This window comes from Ylistrum balloti, unplaced genomic scaffold (assembly GCF_031769215.1).
Source record: "Ylistrum balloti isolate Yb309-2 unplaced genomic scaffold, AGI_CSIRO_Ybal_v1 Utg370790, whole genome shotgun sequence".
NCBI lineage: Eukaryota > Metazoa > Mollusca > Bivalvia > Pectinida > Pectinidae > Ylistrum > Ylistrum balloti.
The window spans coordinates 591,662-615,921 of record NW_026782461.1 but is presented as its reverse complement, the minus strand read 5'-3'; the positions used below and the strand labels follow the sequence as shown (position 1 = coordinate 615,921).

Genomic DNA, 24,260 nt, shown 5'->3' with positions numbered 1-24,260 from the left:
TATGGGTTAACATAGTGATGACTGTCTGTGGGTATACTCTTGGATTGTTGACCTATGGGTTAACATAGTGATGACTGTCTGTGGGTTTACTCTTGGATTGTTGACCTATGGGTTAACCTAGTGATGACTGTCTATGGGTTTAATCTTGGATTGTTGACCTATGGGTTAACTTAGTGATGACTGTCTATGGGTTTACTCTTTGATTGTTGACCTATGGGTTAACCTAATGATGACTGTCTATGGGTTTAATATTGGATTGTTGACCTATGGGTTAACTTAGTGATGACTGTCTAAGGGTTTACTCTTGGATTGTTGACCTATGGGTTAACATAGTGATGACTGTCTGTGGGTATACTCTTGGATTGTTGACCTATGGGTTAACATAGTGATGACTGTCTATGGGTATACTCTTGGATTGTTGACCTATGGGTTAACATAGTGATGACTGTCTGTGGGTATACTCTTGGATTGTTGACCTATGGGTTAACTTAGTGATGACTGTCTGTGGGTTTAATCTTGGATTGTTGACCTATGGGTTAACATAGTGATGACTGTCTGTGGGTATACTCTTGGATTGTTGACCTATGGGTTAACATAGTGATGACTGTCTGTGGGTATACTCTTGGATTGTTGACCTATGGGTTAACATAGTGATGACTGTCTATGGGTTTACTCTTGGATTGTTGACCTATGGGTTAACCTAGTGATGACTGTCTATGGGTTTAATCTTGGATTGTTGACCTATGGGTTAACTTAGTGATGACTGTCTATGGGTTTACTCTTTGATTGTTGACCTATGGGTTAACCTAATGATGACTGTCTATGGGTTTAATATTGGATTGTTGACCTATGGGTTAACTTAGTGATGACTGTCTAAGGGTTTACTCTTGGATTGTTGACCTATGGGTTAACTTAGTGATGACTGTCTATGGGTTTACTCTTGGATTGTTGACCTATGGGTTAACATAGTGATGACTGTCTGTGGGTATACTCTTGGATTGTTGACCTATGGGTTAACATAGTGATGACTGTCTGTGGGTATACTCTTGGATTGTTGACCTATGGGTTAACATAGTGATGACTGTCTGTGGGTATACTCTTGGATTGTTGACCTATGGGTTAACATAGTGATGACTGTCTATGGGTTTAATCTTGGATTGTTGACCTATGGGTTAACATAGTGATGACTGTCTGTGGGTATACTCTTGGATTGTTGACCTATGGGTTAACTTAGTGATGACTGTCTATGGGTTTAATCTTGGATTGTTGACCTATGGGTTAACATAGTGATGACTGTCTGTGGGTATACTCTTGGATTGTTGACCTATGGGTTAACATAGTGATGACTGTCTGTGGGTATACTCTTGGATTGTTGACCTATGGGTTAGCATAGTGATGACTGTCTATGGGTATACTCTTGGATTGTTGACCTATCGGTTAACATAGTGATGACTGTCTGTGGGTATACTCTTGGATTGTTGACCTATGGGTTAACATAGTGATGACTGTCTGTGGGTTTAATCTTGGATTGTTGACCTATGGGTTAACATAGTGATGACTGTCTATGGGTTTAATCTTGGATTGTTGACCTATGGGTTAACATAGTGATGACTGTCTATGGGTATACTCTTGGATTGTTGACCTATCGGTTAACATAGTGATGACTGTCTGTGGGTATACTCTTGGATTGTTGACCTATGGGTTAGCATAGTGATGACTGTCTATGGGTATACTCTTGGATTGTTGACCTATCGGTTAACATAGTGATGACTGTCTGTGGGTATACTCTTGGATTGTTGACCTATGGGTTAACATAGTGATGACTGTCTGTGGGTTTAATCTTGGATTGTTGACCTATGGGTTAACATAGTGATGACTGTCTATGGGTTTAATCTTGGATTGTTGACCTATGGGTTAACATAGTAATGACTGTCTATGGGTATACTTTATGGGTCTCCACAGCCTCAGTTGTCAAATAGATTCAGATTGTGTGATATATCATATTGGTAAATGTCTGTAAACAATATAACTTTTTTTTCTCTGCCATTCCTTAAAACCATCAACAAATGCTATACTATTGTATATTAATTCTGCTGTGATCATTTCCGATGATATCTATTTATGCATAATATACTATTTGCTTGAAAAACAACACAATTATATCTGTCTAGTTAGACAAAGCATTCCAGTTATACATGAAATCCATCTACCATAAACCCTGTCATCTTAACAGGACTCCAGCAATTCTGGGAAATGCTTATGTATTTAAAACTTCAAAGGAAACAAAGTTATGAAGTCTAGCGTAGTTTAAATGTTCAATGGTATGCATTTATGTCCTGTTTCAGGAGAGGGTTTTGAGTGGATGGGACCAGTATGGGTGTGATTAAAAAAGAACATATGTAGATTGATAAATCATGTTTGTTGTCATGTATTTTAATTTTTGTCTGAGTTATGGCCCATCCCAGCTCCAAGTCAGTCATTTTCTGTCTAGTTTTTTGCAGTCACATCTACATTTGAAGTGTAATTGGCATAACAGTGAAATTTTACACAATTTTCAGACTTCTGTAAGGATTTGTGTTTTGTTACACATAGTCCATTGTTTCATTTTTATCTGTGTTATGGCCCTTATCAGTTATGAGTGAGTCATACCCAACATATACTCTGTTGGCAAAACAATCTAATCCATTAGAAGGTACTGGACACTAGCTGTGTATAAAGCAGTATTCCCTTACGTCTTTTGTTACCTCTTGATTCTATCAATACTTTTTACATGTTTGCATTTAATCTAGTACCATAGATATTAGGCAAATTTGTATACTTTTCTGAATTTTATTCTTTCTTTACCCCATAACGTTTTACATGAAGCAATTTACTTTTCTTTCATTAATTTTTTTTATCAAATGTAATAATTATTTTTTAAGAGCGCATGTCTTTTTAAGCATACAATAAGGGCTAAATTCTAGTAATCAGGGAATTTTTTCAATAAAATCAAAAAATAAAACAAGATTGGTAATTCTATGTCGAGTATTTACCTGCTCAGTACACAAGATGTGGCAATTTCAGAAAGCTGTTTAGCATGTGATGTGTGAATATTTGGTTACTTAGCTTGTGGAATGTGGACATGAAGTTATAGAGCCTATGTAATGAGGCTATTGAGCATGTGTAATGTGGATGAGGGATTATTTAGCATGTGTTGTGGATATGAGGCTATTGAGCATGTGTAATGTGGATGTCGGATTATTTAGCCTATGTGTTGTTGATATGAGGCTATTGAGAATGTGTAATGTGGATGTGGGTATATAAGCCTTTGTTATGTGGATGTGTGGTTATTGAGCATAACTGGTGTGGATGTGAGGATATTTAGCCTTTGTGTTGTGGACATGAGGGTAATGAACCTGTTGAATATGAATGTGAGGGTTTGGAGTCTGTGTTATATGAAAGAACATTTTATTTAGTCGGAGCTTTGTTATCAACATGAATTTTTTCTTGTTATGTACCATTCAGTGTGTGTTAAAAGAATGTGACCCTTCGGGGCGTGGTCAGCTGTCTGTGGCTCCTTGTATCAATGTTATAATATGTATCTACCTAGTGAACTCTATTCACTAGATGAATAGTACATATCGTGGGATATTGTTTTTGGTAACGAATATCGTTTTTGGCAACTTGTATTATTGTTGTTATTCTATAACACATAATGATGTTGTGATGGTTATGTTATGTATTATAAAATATGTATCTTTTTTTTATCTTTATAACAGTTGCGTTATCAAGCCCTGTTTATGTATGATTATTGATATGGCTTATATTTGAGTCATACTTACACCAATACTGTAGTAATGCTTGTGTTGATATAATATCTGGACCACCACATACCTGATTATGATAAAACCTCAGCTGTTCCAATAAAGAGGCTCTGAGTTCACATCAGTGAAACCAAAATCTCATGTGAAAGTTCCTACATAGTTAACTTAAAATCTTTTAAGTAAACCTAAACACATAATGAGTATTAGATTAAGTCCCTTTGTTCGGCATTAAATCAATTACCTCCCTTCAAGAAAATACTGAGGATGTTAATGTTCGTGACAATCATACCGATCCAGCCCTCAGATTTATCTAAGTCACATTGATGAAAAGTTTTATTAATTCTCATCATTTGAGCATGCATTTCTCTTTAGTATAGTTACAGCAATTAATAAGTTAGCATTTGAATTATTAATGACAGGAAATTCATTAGTTCTGATTATAGAAAGTTCTCTTATAAAATTAACATTGAAAATAAAAGCTCAGAGCATTAACTTATACTAAAGTGAATCTGTGAAATTCTATCGTTTGTGTTCATGTTAGCAATGGTTATATTTATGTATTATAGCTGAACATGTGACCAAGAGCTTGAGTGGATTTTGTGGGTAAATTTAATAGTGAAAATTGACTTTGCATATCACATTGTCACCATGGCTATTGAGACACAAATGTATTCATTGCTTTTGCAAGAAATTCCTTAAAACATCTGTTTGTAATGGTAATAACTTTTTATGCATTATTCTTTTCTAAATATTTAAGAAAGATATATTTTTGTTTACTTGATAGGTATGAGCTAAGTATATATTTATTAATTTTCCTTTTGTCATTCGAAAAGTTGGATTATAAAAAGGTGTTCTTTTTTTTGGCACATATTATCATAGTGTTAATTCTGCAAATTTACTTTCCACAGGTATGAGAGAAATATTGATGTGTATTACTGATGGAGGTAATTGTTGGTTATAAGTGGGCATCCTCACTGAAAACTATTTCTACTTGATGACAAAATAGGATTTCACTTAAGTTGATTGACAATATATGATTTCACTGAAATTCATTGACAAAACAGGATTTCACTTAAGTTCAGTGACAATACATACATGATTTCAATTCATTAACAATAACTGTTTTCACTGAAATTCATTAACAATACATGGTTCCAGTGAACTTCATTGACAACAATACATGATCACTGAAAGTTATTGACAATACAGGATTTCACTGAAATTCATTGACAATACATGGTTTCAGTGAACTTCATTGACAACAATACATGATCACTGAAAGTTATTGACAATACAGGAGTTCACTGAAGTTCATTGACAATACATGATTTCACTGAAATTCATTGACAATACATGGTTTCAGTGAACTTCATTGACAACAATACATGATCACTGAAAGTTATTGACAATACACGAGTTCACTGAAGTTCATTGACAATACATGATTTCACTGAAATTCATTAACAATAACTGATTTCACTGAAATTCATTGACAATACATGGTTCCAGTGAACTTCATTGACGACACTACATGATCACTGAAGTTAATTAACAATACATGATTTCACTGAATTTGATGTGGCACCTAATGAGTAATATCTATTTTTAATGTTATCAATGATTTGTATGAACTATGGGTACATTTGATATGTCTTTATTATAATGACTTATTAAAGCTTGCTTGGCAATTTTTTTTATTTCAAAGCAAGTGAAACCATGTTTGTGTAACTGTATATAAGATTATACTGATTCATTAATCTGTACACTGTCGATGAATTCCTTGTTAATATAATCCTATAAGGTTAAGTATATATGCCTTCTCTCAATGATGTGGAAAAGTCACTTTTTAATATATAGATGTGTTTTTTAAAATTGAAATAGAGTTGATATATTATTAAATATATTTAAGGAAAATTGTTTTCATTGTTGTTTGTTTAAAGATTTGTGTAATTAATTATTTTCAATGTTTAGCTCGTCACACTCAATGTCCACTCATCATTTACATTTTAGAGAAACCATTACTCCTTAGCAGCCGAATGACTTATAACTCTGATTTGATAATGGGTATTCCTTGATAACTTTGTAGAAACCTATAACATATGTATTCCAAAACAGTTGAAGGACTTCATACTAATTATTATCCCTGGATAACAGTGTAAAAGTCTCCTAAACAGCTGAAAAAATATATAACTATGATCTGATAGTAAATATTACTTGGTTACATCATAGAAAACATTTACTCCTGAGCAGCTGAATGACTTATGACTATGATTTGATATTGAGTATTTCTCAGTAACATTGTACAAAACTATTACTCCTGAACAGCTGAAGGACTTTTGACTGATTTTATTTTACTGTGCCTGAGTAACGGTGTAGAAGACTCATCAAGAAATGAATGACTTATGACTGTGATTTGATATAGAGAATTTCTCAGTAACAATGCATAAAACTATTACTCCTGAACAGCTGAAGGACTTTTGACCGATTATATATCAAGCCTACCAGTTACTGTATAAAGATAAAAACTCCCTGCAGGTTGGTTTGGCTTTGTTCTATTGCTGAACATCCTTTCAACAATTACAGTCAATAAGGACATTCTCCCTATATATACTTGGTGGGTTCATGTGTTAAATGCATTTCTTTAGAGGAGGATGCAATGTTAAATCTCCTCAAAGTGTTTTCACACTGAAGGATACTGCTGAATGAACCAAGCCGGAGTCCCCACCTGGTTCCATTATACTGACATGACGTGAACAAGTTGTTACATACCACAAGCTGTAGAGCCAATTGGAAATACAATATACACATACAGAAGTGGTAGGATTTCTCATACTGTCCTCTTATCTGGGTGCTCAACAATAAATATCAATTTTGTATGCAGTTTATAATCCTATATAACACATTAGACTTTAACATATCAATAGACTCCATTTCATCATTCCTTAAATCCCGAATGTCCGCCAGGAAATTCCATTATTAGAAAGTGATCTTTACCCAATCACTTTTATATTTGAACTTGTTCAAAGTACAGCAAACGTGTGCCACCCTGGTAACTTCTATCAGCAATATACTGCTAAGCTAGAGATATCTCCTCTTTATGTCAATTGGTTGAGCATAAGATTAGTAAAATAGAGGTCCAGGGTTTGGAATCCTAGCAGAGGTATTGCAATAAATAATGAACTCTGTTACATTGAGTGAATTTTTAACAAAATCAGTCCATAAACAGTATTCCAAAAGTGAAAAAAAATGTAAGATGGACAAAAGACAGACAGATGGGACAGATACATTATACCTCCTGCTTAGCAAAAGTTGAGAGTATATGTAATAGGCAATATTAATTAATCTAACCCGTAACTACACATCAGGGGTAAGGGGTATGCCATTAAATTAAAGGCATAACCTTCCTCAATATAAAGGATAACAAAACAAGAAATTGATTTTGACAGATATTTTATTGTGGAAGAAATAAATAATGGTACATTATCATGAATATTGTTTCCATAAATAGATTTATATTCTAAGTGATGAAAATAACTCGCATCAAACCTACAGTGAGAAACAAGCCAAAAATACGACGATCAAAGAAAATCACCCAAAAAGATACACAGTACATCATGACACTACCTGAGTGAAAGCAAAGAAATTTTCAACATTAACTCCTCAATATATTATGGTAGCCTCTGTTTTATTACAATCTCTATTAAATGAAATACATGTACAATCTTGAATGTTTTGTCAAATTAATTTTGGTGATGAACATAAATAATAATTTGATTTAGATGTTATATGGAAATGCCTAATAGCTACAAATAAACCTAGGAAATGTACCGCTCAAATTCCATATCTTACGATATAATGTCATAGCTACCTATATAAATTTTCCAATAAATGAAAAGATAAAATTGCAAACACAACCACTAAAACCCACTCAATCATAAAATAAATATAAAAGATTATATACCTGCTAAAAATGAACGATGGAACACTACAACAAAATCAATACAACCAAGTGCAAAATGACATACTGAACTTCAAAAAATACCTTTTCAGAAAAGAAAAAAATACAAACTAACAGTCACAAACAATATTTATCGTTTATCAACCTAGTGTAGAATACCAATATGTCATATAACATAAAGTCAAGAAATCAGTCAAGCTTCTCAGAGAAATTATTAGTTACTATACAAAGCACCAGAGTATCTATATGTGCTTCATGAGTGATGTTTCTATCAGTTGAATATTTTCATAATAGAAATTAGTCTCCAGAACGATCAATCGGAGAATGAATGACAAAATTATGGAGGGATTGATTCAATGAAATAACGTCATTTGCATTTTGTATTGACTATGGAAGAGGATATCAAACATTTAATATCAATGACCATCTGTCAGACACCAATTTGGTTTCGACAGGTTGATATAATACACAGGTTTTATGCTTTATAATAAGAAATTATGATACCTGTATGTAGGGTATGAAAAAATGTCGGAATACTCAGGCGTCAAGATTATACAGATGTCTGAAACCTGATACATTAGTATTGAAAGACCAGTCAAAAAATGTGGTCATACTTATATACAGAACCTTAAAACTTTCCAGAAAAATATTTTGGGGTCAGAATGTCAGAATACATGCAGTGACAGATAGTAACAAGAATGTCAGAACTCATGAAGCCGTAATATCAAATGCTAGGTATAGAAAGATTTCATCTTCTCATACTGTACAGAGATATTTCATCATAAGAATTGTATCTTTATCTATATACCATAATATAAGCTTAAAAGAGCTATTATATTCGATATTCATAAATTATTAAAATAAATGTATAAACAGATAAAGTGTAAATTCCATTAAAAATACTTAGTAAGTTGATATTTTGATGGAAATCACTAGAAAAAACCACACAAAAAATGTGAAAATGAGATTAAGGTGTCAATGATAGGTATATATCAAATGTATAGATGGACATTATTGTAACTGTAAATAATAACTGTAACAAACTGGTTTATAATGGCGAGACAAGCATCATCACAATGTATATATGTGTCCACTCTGATATAATACTGATATAATACACAATTAACAGAACCAAAGTCAAGCATGATACATAAAAATCATAGCACATAAATTGTCATTTTTTTTCTTATTTTTTTTTCTCTTTAGCAATAATAGTGTTAATCTACTATTTATACCTAATCCCTAGCATCATAGACAGATAGGGTGTTTAAGGGTACATACAATAGTATTAATCTACTATTTATACATAGTCCCCAGCATTATAGACAGATAGGGTGTTTAAGGGTACACAATAGTGTTAATCTACTATTTATACTTAGTCCTCAGCATCATAGACAGATAGGTTAATTGAGGACACACAATAGTGTTAATCTACTATTTATACCTAGTCCCCAGCATCATAGACATATAGGTTAATTGAGAGTACACAATAGTGTTAATCTACTATTTATACCTAGACCCCAGCATCATAGACAAATAGGTTAACTGAGGGTAAGCACTCTCAATGATCTGTAAGGGAATTCATAATTTCTGAAGTAAAAGTAGATTGTGCTACCAATTTAGCATGTCTGGATACAGTCACATGAGATCTTACAATACACAAGACTTTCTGACATCAGGAAATAAGACCTGACCAAAAGCCCATCAATATAATTACTGCTCAAATGCAATTGCCAATATGTTATTCTGCAATAAGCATGTCATACTATTTCATCTATTATTTTGTACATAAATACAGCTCATAAGTACGTCTTAAAAACATTTCAAGTTTGCAGGGTTTGTTGCCCTTTCAACTGCCAGATAGAGGTGGGGTTTCAATGTAGTACCTGATGGATACCTCAATGAAAAACATACAAGAGACCTGTCTAAAGCTGTCCTGAGCACTAAGACTAAAGTATTTTGCTTAAAAGGAAACAACTAGGTCTGTACGGACTGGTTCATTTCTCAGCTTCCTGAGAAATGCATACCACCATGTACCTCAGATCTCTACTTAAAGCTACGCAGGCCAATGCCGTAACTGACTCAGCTATCATAGCCTCTAAGAACCAGAAATGATCATACACAATAGAACGACTACTGTATAAACATACACCTGTTACATAACAATAATGATCACGCAACAATGTAAAATGAGACTTTTACAAGTAAATGTATATAAAATAGGTATCAAAATACACTTCAAAAGTATAAGATCATTCTCTGAATCCATATTTTCGGATAGTCAATTGTTATAAATAAATATATTCAAATAACTACAAAACTATATACCAATTACAAGACTAAGGCATGTATTACTGGACAGTAAACAAACTCTAACAGCATGATTTGTCACTACAAATCTTTTCTACAAAATATAATGAATTAAATGAGTATCAAAACATGAAAAGGCCAAAATGGCAGTAATGAATATGATATGTATTATCACAGACTTAGATATTCTATATAGAAGTCTGTGTTTCTAAGTCTGTGGTGTTGTAAACATGCACTGTGCTGTAATTGCCATATCTAATCATCGATAACAGGACTTTGTCTTTGAGTTACTACAGGTAATGTAACAGACAATAAGCCATATCTAATATCTTTACCACTAAAATCATCAGTCTACATTTAGATATTTAATACATATAGGTGTTCTCTGGACCACTGGTGTATAATTTGTGAGCCTCTGTATTCACTCTGCATTAAGCCAAAGTTTGGTGATAAGCTCATTCATATCTTCCACTCTTCAGCAGAATTAACAACAAATATCACAAAATGCCCACACCTTTCGATTGAGTCAGAGATGGTCTGAAGGCCCCTAGAGGTCTTGTAATAGTCCCATACCTCACATTAAGTTAGAAAATACGTTGACTTTGAAGGTTTCTTGTAGTCAATGAAACTGCTATTACATTTATGAATGTTTATTACAAATGTAACAATTCAGAGTGAAAATATGGTAGGTTCATACAATAAGCCAAATGTGTCCCACATACATTCAGGCAAAAGGGTATTGTGTTGAAGTAAAGTAAAATTTTTCTCAGTCATAGGAATCTGTATTCAAATTAAAAATTAAATCACATAATATAAAATGTATTCAGGATAGATTGAAATATTTCTGGAATTTGAAGTGGAGGTTGCAAATAAATAACATTTCAAAACAACTTATGAAGTACAAAATCACAATGATGAGTACAAAAATGATATTAGACAATAGTTAATTATATACAGATGTGCTTCTTACAGAGTAGTTGAAAAATTAATTGAAAAAAAAGCAGTTCTAATGATTATTACTGCAGTGGGCATGTTACATGTTCATCTTTCGAACTTCACCAAAGAGCCATCACTTTCAAACATGGTGTAAAAGTTTGTGCGGCAATACAAGGTATGCTTGTTACACAGAGGATAGAAGTAATCTACACTCAGTATTAAAGACAGAAATATAAAGCTCTATGTAAGAATATACATTTTACAATGTACAACAATGTAACAAATATCACAAATGTATACATTGAAGAGTGGTTGGAGGGAACAATGGTAACATAACTGTACTCATTTTACACCTAGACGTCCTGGGTTTGACTCCCTTAATGGACAGGAAAAGATATTGGGTAACATTACTGACTAATCTTCCCTCCTACAGTAAGACCCATCATATGCTAGTATACAGGCCAATCAGAGTGATTCATATAAGTCTAAAGCCTGTTTCGCAATTATTGTAAAATAACTTGATTTATATACAATGTATGATATCATATTTAAATCCTTTACAAGTAAATTAGTTGTTTTTGCCGGAAAATGACATCCAAATGTATTCATCACTTCAGTTTATACATGTGTTTGCAAATATATCTAGTACATCTCTTTGGTTTATTCATGTGCCTCTTATTTTGCCCTTTCAGAAATATATTGATTTCATGTAAAACAGATTATTTTTTCTAATGTGAATGTTCATACATTCATATTGGCATGTCAGGAATATATTTAAACATTTTTGCTAAATATATCAAAAATTTCCAAAGTGTTGACATCATTATTTCAGAGTGAAACTATATTCACTTCTGTAGTAAAATTTAACATAAGGTGATGGAATCAAGACAGAATTTTCTTAATTAAACTTACAAATAAAAAATGTATTAATCAATTACATTATTATAAGGAGCCAATAAAATTGAAACATCAATATCTTTGAAAAACTCAATGAAGTGTAAAAGCAATGTAAAAAAGCAATATCTTTCAACTCCCAAACAACAAGATAATTGAAAAATATGGAACGGCGACAATGAGAAAAACCAGTTAAATTATGATGTTTTGGAATCAAATTATATTTTCGAATTATGCATTAGTGATAAGAAATACAAAACAATAAAATAAATACTGGTAAAAAAACCAAATCATTAATATACAGCGTTTCATGCAAGCTTCCAATTCAGCACTCTTCCATCATATAGATATAGCCATCTCTCATGACAAAACAGAGTTGATGTTTCACCAGGTAGGATGGGTGGAGTGATAAGGTGGAGGTAGTCTGTAGGGAGGGGGTACACCAATATCATTGAGGAGATATTCTGGTGGTGTTGGGGCACTACGGTCAGGTGTAACTCTCAACAAAGGCAGACTTCCACTTTCCTCATCATCTTGTTGCCATTGAGATGGTTCATATTCTCCATTTCCAGAAATCAAGATTGGTGGTCGGGGTTCAAGCGAGCTGTCTTTTCTCCGCGTCTCGTCTGGGAAAATGATTGGCTTCCTGTCCTCCAGATAGGTGGGAATCTCAGACTTCAACACATATCTCTTCCTGCGATGGGGATATTTACCACTGCACACCATGAGTATGATAACAACCACAGTGACAATGAGAAGGAAGGCAGCACATGGGACAACAACCTCCAGCCAGTGGTCAAGGGTTGGCTTTCTCTTCGACATACCATATTTGGATGGCATTGAGGGATTGAGGTAAGTGTCCACACAGCTCTCAGAGAAGTTCACAGAGACCATATCCTCCACGGTAAAAACCGGTGCCATTAAACAAGAGAAAGCTGGTAGAGTCATATCCTTCACTAGATCCTGAAGGTAGGGTTTACTACAGGTACTTATAGAGGAGCCTGATAATGTGAACTGTACAATCATCTGGTCTCCTTCCCAGTCTACACCTACTACATAAACATCTACTTTCATTTGTATGCTCCTGAACCAGGACTCAAGTTTAGAAACAACATGCACAAGCAAAGCTGCAGTGTCGTCATCATCCTTGCCCTCTGTTACTGGGGTCACTGCCAAGGTCAGGGTGTGAGTAACCTCTGGTAAGGGTTCAAAGTCAAGGTGTATCGCATCTCTGGATTTCTTACCACATGTATCTATGGCAACAAGAGTAATGCTCTCAGTTACCATGGTATCTGTTGTCAGGGGTAAACCATACAGAAATTCGGCTGATCCATCGATCTGGAGCCAGAAGTTATCAGGCACATCCTTACCATATGGCAACGTTAACATCTGAGTAAGAGCTAGATTATCTGTGCTTTTGAATGTGTCACAGATACTATACAGGAATGGACGACCCACTTGAACCTTGAGCTGGTCAATAGGCCTTTCAAGCAATGGAGCATCACCAACACAATGATCTGAAACACAGGAAGGAATATTTTACTTGATTATCATTAGTAGGTTTAATTACACTAATTAGATTGAAAAAGTTCTGCAAAAAACGAAGAGCTATTTGTTAAAAAAATTATCATTTCTCCCATAAACCCTTGCTAATTATGAGCTATCAACTATTTAAGTTTCACCTTTAAACCTGGTCATGTGTTTTTCAAATTTCATGTATACTAATAATTATTCAAGGAATATGAAAACCAAACATATCAAACCCCATTTTACACCACACAATGCATTTCATGTCACTCTCAACATATTTGATAACATGCAGGTAACTGTTTTGTATTTATATGATGTTTATATGGTCCAATATTGGTACTGGGTCCTAACAAAATAATTTTCTTTGGATGTGTATCAAAATTTGTGTAAGAGATTTAGTAAAATTCATGATTGGATCTGATCAGGTTTTAATCATATCAGCAATAAACATGAAGACATTTTGACCCTACAAAGTAAGTTTTTAATCACGACTTTAAAAAAAGAAGGACTATATGGTATGAGACTGATACTTTCCATATATTAAACAAATGCTGAATTTACTCCTAACAGTCGAGGGTAAAATGGAAGCACTGAAACTAAATTAATGCTTTATGTTTGATTTGATGTGAAAAGTAACAACACGTGGTTAAACATATAACGAACACATACAACATGTATAACACTCTTATGAATCAAATAGTAATGTCTGGGTCATCCCATTTAATTCGAGTTACAGAAACAGCATCTTTTCTTCACAATCAAAAATTCAATTGCCTCCATCTATTGTTATGCCTAATTCTCCCTGTGATCGCTCGAATCTGTGTTTAATTATCATTTATACTTACCTAACAAATCTCATCATGCAACATGCTTATTCAACAGGATGGTTGCAGCTTTGACTTGACCAATGACCCCATCCATAGTTTAAACAATAAGTTCAAACAATACATGCAGATGTGTCATGCAGAAATCATTCACAATGAAGTTAGGTTATCTCCCCTGTAACAAGAACATGTAAATGAGTTTACATAAATTGACTGCAGAGATTAGTATCAAAGATCATTCTTTCTTGGCAGTGCCGGTGACTAATAGAAAAAGTTTTGCTTAATAGTCTGTTATCAATTTATCCAGATCTGTAGATTAACTGTAGATAACAAATTTTAACATAACAAAGGGAAAAATTAAACAGCACAGATAAACAAGAGAATAAGAAGTTAGTAAGTCATACAAGTCAAAGGGCATGTTAGGTAGACGATTCCTTACTGGTCTGGGAATAGCAATCCTTTAAGATGTATTTCAAACTCTGTTGATGTACATGTACTAAACTCTGATCTGTAGACCACTTTCATGTATTTGTCCATGAATGGTTATATTCATGACAGAGGGTCATAACTGTTTGCCAGGTTTTAATATTTCCAATTAAATTTCATCTCAAAATAATACTAAAGCATGTAAGCCACAGACACATATTGCTGCCTTTTCGGAATTAACCTTGAAATCTTTTCCGTTTGATAATGTTATCAGATTGTGATTTTAGTAAATATCAGTACACAGAATTTGAAGTATAATATTTCAATTTAACAGTGAAATAAACTAACCTGAGCAATTTAGACTATAAAATTGGATCAGAAAACTTGAAATTAGGTGATTTATTTTGGTATAGAGTAAATGTTTTTTTTATATAATCACATAATCATAGCTGTTGTACTACAGACCATCCCTCTGTTTACCTGTACCAATTATATTTTACATAATTTTGAAACATTTCTTCAGTTTCCTTAAGGAAATCAAAATTACCATTTCAAACCTTTAAACCATCACAATCTTATGAATCAATAATCACAGGCAGCAATTCCATTATATTCCATAGTAAACAAGGGAAGTAACAGATATCTTGTTGAGGACAAATAAAATTACATCATCAATATTTCAAATCACAATTTAAAAATAGTATTAGTTTTGTGTATATAAGAATCCTTGTTCCTGGATATCTCTGATGCTAAGATGATTTAATTCTTAGGTTGCATAAAATACACAAACTCACATATACATCTTCATTCAAAAAGTCAATTATGTATAAGAAAAACATGCAATATGTATATATGATCCAACAGTAACTTTTCCTATTTCATACATTACAAGTTTGTGATATCAATATACCTATGTTAACTGTGTTGATCACTGGAGCATCCTGGGCAAGTATTGTCAGGTCAGCAGCCATACTACTGTTACAAGTATTGGTCATCCTTGGGTGAGTAAGGTCGAGTCTGACCATGGTTACACCCGCCTCTGTTGGAGTACCATACAGAGTTGTAGATGTGGCGTTGTATTTCAGCCAGGCTGGTAAGGTGGTTACCTGTGACAGAGAGGTCAAGCTTTTTTCAAAACTAGCAATAGTATTTCAGTAGTATTTAAGCATGCAGCATGCTGTAATTAAAATGTGTATCTAGTCATTACATGTCAGTTGATAAATTAAAACTGTCATCAAGATTTTCATCTTCACCAAATATTAAGGACAGAAGTACCATATGTTATCATGGGGATAGTTCTGTGAAAGAGGTACCATATGCTAATGAACGGGATAGATATTGCATGCCAAAAAGTTTCTGTATAACGGTATAATAAACATCTAAAAGAAACCCATTTAAAAATGAAAAAAAGTGCAGACAAATTTCTTTGTTAATTGGAGTGTAACTATTTATTTTTCAGATAAAGGAAAGTAACTTGGCAAACCAGATCTTGGCCACATAGAGACATGGGGGACAGAAGGATGGAGGGAGAGATGGATGGATGGAAAGACTAGATGATTCCAGTATACTTCCCACCCCTCTCCCCGATTTAACTTTGTTACGGAAATACATAGTCAAGAATAAGTTACTTATAACACCAACATACATGTATAACACCATCACCCTTGAGATAAACCTAATATATAACATTTATCATCCTTGACATAAAGTCAATATATAAAACATGGTCTCTTTGAGAAAAAGCCAATACATAATACTAATTTCTATGAAATACTATCACACAAGATGAAGTTAATATAAAACAATGATTAATGAGATTAAGTCTATTAAAACACTGTCCCTTTTGTTGTTATGTCTTTAACACTGTAAATATTGAATCCAATTTCTTATCTCCTAACACATATCCTCTAGACATGGCATTCATGCTGTCTCACCAGTGTTGTTTTCCATTGATGTGCATGTTCTGGGGATACAAACTGGTACTCTATTTGTGTATTAAGGTTTGCAGATATTGTGTGACGAGCCTGGACTCCCATTATTGTCAGGAAGTTGTAGTTGTCTTCCTTGGAAGTGGGCACCTGACAAATTCCATACACAGTAGATGACAGGGCAGTCATTATCCATGACAGCCAAATGAGACAGTCAAACGTAGGACGCATCTTAACACACCTGCAACAAGCATATAGACAATATAACTATAGTGAATACATTTTAGTATCAAATTAATACTGAAATAACCCATGCAATAACCCTTCCTGACCCTATTTTAAGTGGGAGGTTAAGCATTGGACCCTGGGCTTATTGTAAGATAAAAACAGTAATAGCATAATACACTGTGAATGCATTGCACATACAATAATTTTTTTGTGGTTAAATGTAAATAATCATTGTAAACATTGTAAGTCGTCTAAACAAATTAAGATAACTCGAATTTCCTCAAAACTGATAATGAGGTAGGGTGTTTAATTAGATGTGAGGTCAATAGTTCGAGCCTCATTTTTCATTACCATTTCCTATTTTATCCAGAACCCTTCAGAACTAACCATTTATAAATAACTCATGAGCTCTCAAATGTTGTTTCTGAATCAGGATGTTAAGATATACTTATGGAAGCAATTTGTGTATCGTTCAAATATATAAACATGAAATATCAACAAGAAAAGACATTTGTTTTGCTAAGATTTTAAAACCTCCCTTCATGCCAATATTTTGTTACTGTCTTATGATGTAACAATCAGTTATGAAAGGAGAGATGATAATGTCCATATTTATCAACACTTAAAGTGTAACGTATCTTAAACAACGATTCAGAGCTGGTTTTAAAAATCCGCCTTGACTAGTCTTTCCGTGGTACTTGAATCCAACATATGACAGAAAGGATACACATAAAATAATCTGTGTCACTAAGATGTGCACCGAGAGGAAATTTCATGCCCTGTGTTAGTATTTGTTGTCTGTGCACTCAAATTCTCTCTGATAGTACATTACCGCTTGTCCTATATAATGTTCAGAGCAAGTAGAACATAGATAATACAATACACCAGGTTCCTACTTTGTCTAACCATTTTTTTTTAGATTAAGCAATATCCTTTTTATATGTATGCACATGGTCTGCATCTCGCATCCCAAGCTGCATTTTAACACTTAACAGTTGCATTATTCTTTGCTGTCAAACCTGGCCCTTGTATGAATTCTTTTGAAACTTTTCTTGTTGTTGTTTACTCTGGATAGCGCCTGATGCTTGAACTAAATTGTGTATCTTTGGGCTTTTATGCAGCTAGGAAATTATGTCTTTTCTATTATCACCACATCATAGACAGTGTAAAAAGCAAGGTAGTCTGCATCAATCCAGATTCAACTAGCTAGAGTTTCAAATATATAGCTATAACATCAGACATTTTAATGGAAAGATGACTGGTGTTACTCGCACTTAAGACAGAGGTACAAATAATCATACCCATGTATCTTGAATTACAACTGGCAGAGTATGAATGTTTTAGGCGGGTTTAAAATGTCAAAGTTCACTAGATTTTTTTATGGTTGTCAGAGCCAAAATGTGCTTGAAACTGAAGTTATTGGGAAAATATGAGTTGAAATACTTAGTTATCAAGTTGTAATGTCCATCCATGGCTTTGACATTTATGTAAGTTAGTAAAGATATGTGTTGTTTTTTTTTCCATCAATATATTATTAATCTGGCACCTCCCTGTTACACATTACATTAAAACAATGTCTGAAGGAAAACTCATGCATGGGTCGCTGAAGTGTTTACATTGGAAGGAATACCCAGCAGCGACCAAAAGAGAGAGAAAGTTATGAATACAGAAGTCAGAAATCTATGGATTACCTACTAGAAGTAAATACTGTTTATATTAAAAGATTATTAATGTGCTTTTTGTAAGAAAATTGTATCTAAACAGCCTCCTATCGCTTCTACTGGCCTAGCTATGTACATATGCACAACCCTTTCAGTAGCAACAGTCAGTGGCTATATATAGCAGAATAACTACAGCTAGTTGTCTCAGGAATGAGTTTATGTACCAGTCTTTCGAAGCAAAAATACAGATAATTAGCTCTCACTAGTTATGTGAATACCAGAACTTTTACAATAAACGAAAGTCCATCAAACAAACCAAGGTCACTTGAACTTTCTCCTGCAACAGACCATGACATAACAAGATCAGTGGGTGGTCGAAGTTTATCAACCGAATACAACTTTATAGACAATAATGTTTCAAATAATTTCCTAATTGTTCCATGAAAATAGACCACGTCATCCTTTTACTTACTTGCCAAACAAGAATCTATGTAAGTCAATCAAATATGTGTATTACGCAGAACACTTTTGTCAACCGAAGGTGATCAATCATACAGCCTCATCAACATTTTTTTTTGTCATGCCAAGATCTAAATGACGCTTGAATTATCCTATTCAAAAAAGCGTTTCATTGACACCGAATCTCTCACGCCGGCAAGGGCAAGATTCGTCGTCGGAAGTCGCAGAAATCAAGGGTTCTTGGGTGTAATAGGCTTATTTCTGTTAAAAAATATAAGTTATGGCCAGAATCTTCATGACCAAGTTGCTTACTGCAAACAAACAAAATGTTATCGTCGTTTCCAGACATTGTCAGTCAATAACAGGGGTTCAGAAAGTAGACGACGTGTTGGTAAAATTGACTGGAGGCCGGATTTCGGGATGGGTCGAGGTGGTCGGTCAAGTGTCTGGACAGACGGAAGTCAGACAGTCACAGGACGCAGTACTCGTGGTAGGCCCGAATTGTGATTGAGCAGGTCGATTTCAACATTTCAAGACTCATAGATGAAAATGTCTCATAATTAGGTGTTTGATAGACTAACATTTGACAGGTGGTACTCCGTAGGGAAAGTCTAAATTCCAGGTAGAGACACATATTTAGGTTTTTACTTCTGGAGTATGGCAAGCTTGAATGAAATAAGACTCCATATCTACTGATATGATCAATTGATTTAACATGATATTATGACATTAAGAGATAATGTTGATATTACATATAAATGTAAAATACACATTGGTACCAGTATTACACTACTTTACACCATAAAAGTAAAGACCAACAGGTTTGAGAAACAAATTGAAAGTTAGATCTTATGATAGCATTAAAATGCTGGAAAAAGGGCAATAACTCTTTTTAAACAAATTCATCCGATATGTGAATCATTGTATCTCTCATCACTGTGCCATTTGCCATATCTTGTTGCCACAAGTTTTCATGTGAATGTAACATAAGATATGAAGTAGTTGTAACAATATCATACTTTCCATTGTAGGCTGAGCAACTGTTTGAACAGAAGCAAGATGAAAGACAAAAACAGACTCGAATTCTGAAAGAGTTGCAAAATCAGCTTAAACAAGCTACTGAGGAGAGGGAATCACAAAATAGAATAAGAGGGACACCAGAATATATGAAAATAGTGGAGAGAGAAAATAACTTGTATGGTCAGGTAGATGAACTTCAGTCAAATATAAATGTTCTTGAGGAAGACGAGAGGAAATGTTTCATAAAAATGTCATCATCTATTAGATCCAGTCAGGCCATTGAGCGTTTTCATTCTCGACGATCTCAGCAGTTTGGGTATGTTTTAACCATTGTTGGCGTTTGTTTAGGAGGAATCATATCCTTTATTGTCAATCAACAAAAGATGAAAGGAGTTTATAAAACTGTGTCATCATTAACGGATTTGGCAGATGATTATAAAGGTGAGATGGAAAAACTCCGTGAACAGAATAAGCAACAACAGGAAAAAATAATTGAACTTATGACCCTACAACATGGTAAGCACAGTGACTCAGGAGTTAGTACCAAGTCAACAAAGCAAAGTGCGTCAATGGAAAAATGCCTTCAAGAGATCTTACAGACTGTCAACAGTCAAGAAGTTGTGCTGACCAGAATGGGCAAAGATTTTGGTGATCTGAAGACACTTCACGAATCTGATATTGTCCGAGACAGCAGAGGAGATGCAGTTCACGTCGGTCCAGAGATGAAGAAAATACTTACTGAAAATCAGAAACACCTGGAATGGAAAATAAAAGTGACAGCATTAGTGAGTCTGGTGTTGACTGTACCCATCATTTACATTGTTAACAAAGGCATTGGGGGCAGTTGATGTGAATGAATTATAGAGTACAAATTGAAAGTACTGTGTAACAGATTTATTTCACAAAGTCCCAATTTTGCCACTTAGTAAAACAAATCAGGAAGTCAAATTTCAGGTATGTCACAGTGTAATGTCAACTCTTTCTCATTTCATAATTTGTAATTTTGATATATTCCTCCGGTGATTTTGTTATATTGGTGGAAAATCTTGAATGGTATGTTTTCAAACAGGATAGTGGAGCTAGTCAAAAAACATAGATGATTGTTTCTCAGTTTTCACAGAAATATAATGTAGAATTATTCAATGTCGTCAAAACTCTACAAGTGTATCTCCAGTAACATCTGATTTACCAAAACTTTTTTGACATCTTTTTTAATCTAACCAGTATCTGGTGTCCATATTGTTTAATAGTCCACAGATTTCACTCTTCTCTGTTTCCTGTTTTGTTACTTATGTCTTTAGTTGCATTACTAGTTCCAAGTCCAACCTTGTAATAAATTATTTTTTTGAGGACATTTATTACTTCAATAATACATAGAACGATTTACCCGGTATTAAGGTATTCATACAGAATTATTTTACAGTCAGGTTTTTTTTGCATTTGTTTATGGCCAATGGCACAAATGGTGCCTGCAGCACTAGACCTAATAAATTATACTGGTAATTATAAGGTCTATTTTCTTGCAGATTGATGTGTGCATATTGTCATGGTGTCTTAATTTTCTTATACTGAATCCCTTATTAAGAACATATAACTTGTAATGATAATCAAATACAAGTTTCTGTAGTCATGGCTACACTTTATTAAATTGACAACATGGAATATGTCTTACAAACTGGTGATTAAAAAAATGAAAAAAAAATAACCTTGGGTGGTTTCTGTTCTTAGTGCTTGACTACTTGTTGAAATACTAATGTAGTTCAATTCCAGTATCAAAATAAGCATTCATAACTTTAAGAGGCAGCACTTGTGTACATTTGTCCTGCAACTGATGCTGCCATTGTCCAAATATACCTGCCACATATATTTTTTGTTGCATTTGGCACTGACGGGAAAGAGCTGTATTTTAGCTTGTGCCTTTACTTAACAGAATCACAAGTTTATTTATGAAAATTCATTAAATCCCTGGTCAGTGTCTTAAAATACAAACTGCATTTTGGCTTGGGACAAAATGACAAATGTTGGTGTCCATTTTTTTCTTTCTCCACCTTTGCCAAAACACAGCTCATATTTTAAGACACTGACGATGTATTCTCTATGCATGTTTTCAGGATGTGTTGTGGTATTGATTCTTATACAACAGTAAATTATATTCCATCCAAAATTTCATCCGATTATTTTTGCCATTTTATTCAGTGACATGTTTGAATTTTGTTAAGCAAAGCTATTTACAACATATCGGCGATTTCAAGATTTTCATAGTGGTTTGAATGTTAGGAATATATCCTGTATAAAATCCTTTTTTGTAGGTTCTATATCATTGCATATCATCAAAATACTTCCAATAATTTAATGACTGACCAGAAGGCTTCCATATTACTGTTATTGCATTATCATTACAACATTGATGTAGAAACGCTTTTTTGATACAGTTGCAGAAGGTATTTTAATTGGTACTACCTACCTGTCGGTGAAAAAATGTTTCCATAGAGTACATGAATATGTTTTATTAGGTAATCGCCTCATAGAAGCAGACAATATCTTAGATATGCAATTTGACTTTCTCCATCCTAAGATGAAGATCCAAGGGGCATAGTTTGACACTCCTTACCCATGGTGGTTTGTTTCTCAGGAACCTGAAAAACCTGCCATCCTGTGCTGACAAGGTTATATCCCCTGTCATGGATTTTCGGATTTCTCAAATTTCTTAAATAGAATTATTTGAAATCTAAACATGTGCAGTTTTTAGAATGAATTTGGAAAGAATATCAATTTCTACTGCTTAAAAATATGCAAAAAATTTAAGGTAGTTAGGTCAGCAAAATCCTTATCTTAACAAATGAGTTTATATGGTCCATATGGCACAAGTGATGTTACAAGTGATAAATGTTTTTGTATTTATTGAATTTGTGACTTTTATTTGTGTTCATTTGCGTAAGTGTGCTGTTTCATTACATAATCTAGTAGGCCCTGAATCGACATACTATTGTTTTTGCATGTTGTACATGTTCTGGACAATGACTGACCACTTGACCTGTGACCTGTGCTGTGTTATTATTTCTTCCTTTTCCAGCCTAACCTTTCTTTCTTTCCTTACTTTTGCACTGAAAAGACATCTTGTCAATATTTTACCATATTTTAACCGTCAGGCCATACACATGGTAAGTCTTTGATTTATATTGCATACTAAAAGATTATTTACTATTTCAAGTAAGTAATTCAATTATCTTACATTGTATATTTTCAAATGATAAATCTGTGCTAGATAAATATATCTCTTTAAGTAATTCTCATCTTATGTTTAGATCTTGTGTAGCATATTTATAACAAGAGGCCCATGGGCCTTAACGGTCATCTGACAAAAAGCAAGCCAAACCTAGAAAGTGGGTATATTTTCAAACTGATAAATCTGTCCAAGCATCTTACAGGCCCAATATCAGCACTATATCTTGCTTGTTGAAGAAGTATATTTTAACATCTGTGACCTTGAAAGTGGGTTGATGTCATTCATTTGAATAAACTTGTGTAGCATGCTATTTATAATTGAATGAAGTCCTTTGTATATTTTAACTATATATTGACCTTGAATATCAATTTTTAGGGCTCCACCAGCATGCTATGGGCCAAGTATTAGTAGGCCTTCTAGTATTTGAGAAGAAGTTATTTAAAGATTTTGAATGTTGAAAGTTGTTCAAGGTCATGTGTGTTTCATGTGTGAATCTGAGCCTTTTGGTTATTGAGAAGAAGTTGTTTAAATATTTTAACATATTTGACCCCTGTGACCTTTGAAGTGGTTTCATTCATTTGAACAAACTTGGTAGTCCTTCATCCCAGCATGTCACAGGCCCATGTTACACTCTGAGCCTTTTGGTTAATGAGAAGAAGTTGTTTTTTTAGCCTTTAAAGTGGGTCAAGGTCATTCATTTGAACAAACTTGGTAGAGCTCCATGCCAATGGAGTATTAGCCCCCTAGACCTTCTAGTATTTGAGAAGAAGTCGTTTGAATGAAAAGTTTACGCACGGCGCACGGCGCACGACGACGGACGAAGCATGATGACTATAGGTCATCGGACCCTTCGGGTCCAGATGACCTAAAAAGCTATGCTATATATTTAATATCAATTTTTACTACAGAGCAAGTATGTATTGTCAGTAACATGAATGTCGCTGTGTGTTATGTGCGAGAGTGATTTGAGTGCATTCCGTGACAAGTTTTACCATGTATCGTCATATGTTATTCATATTGTTTTAGCTTTGTTTTTGAGAAATAAATCCGATGGAAT

General features: G+C 33.9%; 2 protein-coding genes across 2 annotated transcripts; one reads left to right on the top strand and one right to left on the bottom strand.

The window, feature by feature from the left end:
• Nucleotides 1–11,961: 11,961 nt before the first annotated feature.
• Nucleotides 11,962–19,055, bottom strand: LOC132558419 (uncharacterized). Its single transcript, XM_060222984.1, has 4 exons — nt 18,971–19,055; nt 16,616–16,850; nt 15,592–15,787; nt 11,962–13,418 (listed from the first exon to the last, which is right to left on the bottom strand). Exons 2-4 carry the CDS (start codon nt 16,838–16,840, stop codon nt 12,286–12,288), a joined length of 1,554 nt encoding a protein of 517 aa, XP_060078967.1. The 5' UTR covers nt 16,841–16,850; nt 18,971–19,055; the 3' UTR covers nt 11,962–12,285.
• A 132-nt stretch (nt 19,056–19,187) lies between these two features.
• LOC132558421 (uncharacterized) lies at nt 19,188–23,350 on the top strand. Its single transcript, XM_060222988.1, has 2 exons — nt 19,188–19,447; nt 19,989–23,350. Exons 1-2 carry the CDS (start codon nt 19,238–19,240, stop codon nt 20,823–20,825), a joined length of 1,047 nt encoding a protein of 348 aa, XP_060078971.1. The 5' UTR covers nt 19,188–19,237; the 3' UTR covers nt 20,826–23,350.
• The last annotated feature ends 910 nt before the right edge of the window (nt 23,351–24,260 follow it).

Excerpts from the sequence above, each read along its gene's own strand:
- LOC132558419 (XM_060222984.1), bottom strand. The coding sequence starts at position 16,840 with ATGCGTCCTACGTTTGACTGTCTCATTTGGCTGTCATGGATAATGACT. Across the intron at positions 15,788-16,615 it reads ATCAATGGAAAACAACACTG|GTAACCACCTTACCAGCCTG; the intron begins GTGAGACAGCAT and ends TCTCTGTCACAG. Across the intron at positions 13,419-15,591 it reads GATCAACACAGTTAACATAG|ATCATTGTGTTGGTGATGCT; the intron begins GTATATTGATAT and ends CCTGTGTTTCAG.
- LOC132558421 (XM_060222988.1), top strand. The coding sequence starts at position 19,238 with ATGGCCAGAATCTTCATGACCAAGTTGCTTACTGCAAACAAACAAAAT. Across the intron at positions 19,448-19,988 it reads CACAGGACGCAGTACTCGTG|GCTGAGCAACTGTTTGAACA; the intron begins GTAGGCCCGAAT and ends TTTCCATTGTAG.